General features: G+C 39.0%; 1 protein-coding gene across 1 annotated transcript; it reads right to left on the bottom strand.

The window, feature by feature from the left end:
- Positions 1-337: 337 nt before the first annotated feature.
- LOC117948122 lies at positions 338-2,145 on the bottom strand. Its single transcript, XM_034877602.1, has 5 exons — positions 2,029-2,145; positions 1,392-1,579; positions 1,014-1,301; positions 780-938; positions 338-683 (listed from the first exon to the last, which is right to left on the bottom strand). The coding sequence occupies exons 1-5, from the start codon at positions 2,068-2,070 to the stop codon at positions 338-340; spliced, it is 1,023 nt and encodes a 340-aa protein (XP_034733493.1). The 5' UTR covers positions 2,071-2,145.
- Positions 2,146-4,354: the final 2,209 nt, after the last annotated feature.

A 4,354-nucleotide genomic window follows, 5' to 3' on the forward strand; every position in this document is an offset into this window, starting at 1 on the left:
TCTTCACTAGCGCATCTTTCACTTTGAAATATATTTTTATGATCAAAGTAATTCTCTCTGAATTTTCAGACACATTATTGATGCAGTGAAGTTAATATTGTGGACGATAGGAAACATTTGCACTGGCCAATTAGTGTGAGGCCCCGTAACTTCAGTGTGATGGGGTTTGGCTGATGTGTGGTTAATTTTCTAACTATCTTTAAATTGCAGAAAAATTAAATAGAAGTAGTGTATATTTAAAAGGGGGGCAAATTATATACTGTAAATGGACAAAAGACAAAAATGATTAGGAGATAGCAAGGCAAACCAATTACATTTATTTCAGTGATTTAGAAAGTTAAACACAGGTCCTTGTGTTTTCCTCGTGCCCAGGACTTTTTTGTCCGAGGGACCTTTTGGGCCCTACCATGGCCCCGGGCCCGGCACAGCGGACCAGATGTTTCCCACTGACGGCGGCCCTGGTAACGCATGTTTTCTGCGTTTCTTCTGCCTGGTGGTCCATATTGCTCATTTTGGCAAAAAAGCCTGGGAGGGTAAACTGCGCTGCTGGCGTGTTATGGTCCAGTGTTTCCCTTTTCATCAAAGCATGACCTGTGTAACGAGAAATTATTCCACAAATGTAAATACCTCCTCCTCTCCAGGTCTTTTCTCCAGGTCCCTTTTGACCCGAGCATTCTGGGTGTCTGCGTGGATTATAAATTGTTTCAATCTCTTTGATATAAGAAGTAAATTTATAAAAAATGTAACCACGGTCTGTGAGTTGCCATTAGAAGACCTACCGCCATTCCTTTGCACTCTGTACAGGCTTCACATGGCTTCTCCTGTTTCTTCTTCTATTTTTCTTTTTTGGCATGGCAACCATGACAATGTCAGCGTCCGCCTGAACACGTCTCCGGACCACTCTTCTCCTTTTTTTTTGAGGAGCGAGGTTGTGTTGCCTTTTGCATAAAGATAAAAAAGTTGTTTGAATCTGAACCTGAATCCTCAATACAGGAAAGTGATACAACATGTACCTTCTGATACCGGCTGAATCCAAATCTTCCCTTTTCCTTTTATAGGACAGTTTGTCTTTGTCCTTTAAATATTGGGTGGGACTGAGACTCATTTTGGGTGTAGCCATCTTCTTCTGTGCCTCACGTGGCAAAGTCTGCTTGACTTCTTCTTCAATGGCCCTGTACTGAAAAGCACTCACATATTTCCTTTGAAAAGCTATGGTGCAACCAATACTCACCCAGGAAGACTTGTTTATCGCCGTTGTGTCCACTCTTTTTCTCTTTGTCTCAGGGCCAAGGCTGTCTGGCCTTTTACATAAAGACAACAAGTTGTTTGAATCTCCAGAATCTTAACAGCAACAGTAAATCATTAACACAGGGACGTGATATAACCCGTACCGTCTGAAACCGCCCGATTCCAGATCCTCCCATCTCCTTTTTGGGGTACTGTTTTTTTCCAGGGCCTCATTATTAGATATGCGGCTGTTGGAGGACCTGGACTCTAGCTCAGTCTGTCCACTTAGGGAAAGTCTGGCCATTGCTGTACTAATATCTTTAATGAGAGGATCCTCGTCACCTACATAACACTTAAATAGAATATTTGGATACATGTTTAGACCGTCTGTTAACTAAACACAAGACATGAAACTAAATAGCATTCAAATGAAATAAGTGTTAGTTGGTAAAAATAGTCGTTTATAGATATGCCACTCCTATTGATTTGAATGAAATAGCACCTTATTTAATTTAATTAAAATCCTGTTCACATTCCTACCCGTCAAACATCTTCAAACATTTGATGTTTAACAGACTGTAAATAACTACATTGATACATATAGTCATGAAGAAATGGCAACCATCTATCATCTTACCGATGTTAATCTGTTTTCTCTGCTTAGAGTAAAAGATCAGTGGGCTCTACAAGAGATGTGAGTACATTAATTAACTTTAAAATCTTATTATATTTATATTGGAAAAGAAAAGAAAAGCCTCAAATCAGTTTGTACTAGATAAAAATACATTTAAATCAGCTTACCGTGCGGTTACTTGGCCTCCGCAAGTTGCTTTTTCCAAACATCTTTGAAATACTTGTTGAATAAAACAGTTCAAAACTGGATGTCTCTCTGTGTCTGTACTCGAAGCGTGAAGAAATTGGAATCAGACCTGAAATGTTCTCTCCTGTAGACTTTTTTGATGTAGGATTCTAGAACCATTACGGGGTCATAATGGACAACGGAACCTTCGGAACAACATGACAACTTCAGCTTTATGACTCATAAAATACAAATTAGAAGGTGTTTACACATGTCCGGTGATTCCTCATATTCAGTTGAAAGAGAAAACCACAAACTCACATCTACATCCAACCTTCATAACACATCACTGTAACATCTCTTTGTATTCTCCTATATGCTGAACACCCATAATTATACCTTCCAGTCAGGCTGAAAAAATAAAAGAAATCGGCCTCTGAGAAGGACTGGTTCAGAAATGTTAATAACTAGAGGCCATCCTTTTCTTCTATATGTTAAGATGAAATATATTGCCTTTTTGGTCCCAAGCCTTAATTTCAAGCATGACACCAAGAGCTTTTCGAGTCATGCTGTTTTCTATTTCATATACACATGCACATACAGGTTGATGAACGTGAAGGTTTGACTTCTAGAGGAGACTACTAGAACTGTTGGGTCCTTGTAAATTCTGGAGTGTGGTCTATCTGTATAGTGTCTTGAGATAACTCTTGTTATGAATTGATACTATAAATAAAATTGAATTGAATTGAATTGAATTGACTTATTGGAGGACAAAAAGACCTCCACAGTAGACGTATGTGATGTTTGGTAGGGACAGCCATCAGAGACAATGGCAGCAGTAAATGGGTCAGGTGGGGCGCCTGGTTAGCTCACTTGGTAGAGCAGGCGCCCATATATAGAGGTTTACTCCTCGACGCAGTGGCCGGCAGTTTGACTCTGACCTGCGGCCCTTTGTTGCACGTCAGTTCCCTTCTCTTTCCCCTTTCATCTCTAAATTGTCCTACACAAATAAAGGCCTAAACTGCCAACAGAAATAATCTTAAAAACTAAAAATGTGTTTTATATTTGGCTCGCCTCCATTGAGGAAAGCCCAGCAAAGCCTTCATGTTGTGACAGAGCCTATCTTTATTTCTTGCTTGATCCGTCTGTTGTAAAGTGAATTGGGCAAAAACATTACTGCAGCAGCCACATCATAACACACGCTGACCCCTATTAAATAATCTGCAGAGCCACTGTATGTGTATGACATAGTTCCCTGAATTTAAAGGAGAATTCCAAGAAAATTCTAAAACGGCAGTTAACAGAGCAAGTTTTAGAGTGTCTTTGTGCCTTTTAACAGACACACAATGCAATTAAAATGTCTGTACAACATGGACAGGGCCTTTACCTAACATCAAGATGTGTCGGACATTGTTTAATTCACCTACCCTGTCTTGTTCTTGCCGGTGGGTAGCTTGCTTGCCTAGTTAGCTGCTAGAGCTAGCTAGCTGTTAGCTGCTATTGATAAGTATGTTCAGCCAGTCTTTATGATAATCATAACGCAGCAGTTCTGTGTGTATTTGTAGCTCATCCATTTTGTGTAGGATGAGGTGACCAGATTTCTCAGATAAAATCTGGGGACATTTTCAGCTCAGAAGCGTATTTACCTCCAAAACAAGTAATGTTTTTACTTTTGTAAAACTTAAAACGGGGACACTAGACCTAGAGCTGATCTCATTAGGGGCTGAGCCCCACCAAGGTCTGATCCTAGACCCACGCCTGCTGCTATTTCCTACTCCACTCCACTACACCTCAGAGGGGAATGTTTCAAGATAGAAAGTCCTAATATTTCAAGATAAAAAAATTCTAATACTTCAAGATAAAAAGTCCTAATATTTCAAGATAAAAAGTCCTAATATTTCAAGATAGAAAGTCTTAATATTTCAATATAGAAAGTCATAATAGTCATAATATTTCAAGATAGAAAGTCCTAATATTTCAAGAAAGAAAGTCCTTATAGTCCTGATATTTCAAGCTAGAAAGTCTTAATATTTCAAGATAGAGGGGTCTCAATATTTCATAATGTTGTAATGTTTACTGAACTACTGACAGCTTTTGCTTTATTGCTCAAGGCTTGTTTCTGCAACAGCTCCTATTGAATCAGATACAATAAAAACTATTGAGAACATATTTTCTTTTGACATGTATCGACATGCAGTATTAAACGAGATCGCTCCGGTCGGCAGAAACAAGCTACAATGTAAGTTAATAGGATAATTGTCCAGCTTGTTCATAAAAGTGCTTGTTATCTGCGTAGTACTAAGGTCTGATTGCATTACATATATGGTG

Source organism: Etheostoma cragini, chromosome 7 (genome assembly GCF_013103735.1).
Source record: "Etheostoma cragini isolate CJK2018 chromosome 7, CSU_Ecrag_1.0, whole genome shotgun sequence".
Classification (NCBI taxonomy): domain Eukaryota; kingdom Metazoa; phylum Chordata; class Actinopteri; order Perciformes; family Percidae; genus Etheostoma; species Etheostoma cragini.

Excerpts from the sequence above, each read along its gene's own strand:
- LOC117948122 (XM_034877602.1), bottom strand. The coding sequence starts at position 2,070 with ATGTTTGGAAAAAGCAACTTGCGGAGGCCAAGTAACCGCACG. Across the intron at positions 1,580-2,028 it reads GGAGGCCAAGTAACCGCACG|TGTTATGTAGGTGACGAGGA; the intron begins GTAAGCTGATTT and ends ATTCTATTTAAG. Across the intron at positions 939-1,013 it reads GATTCAGCCGGTATCAGAAG|GCAACACAACCTCGCTCCTC; the intron begins GTACATGTTGTA and ends TTTATGCAAAAG.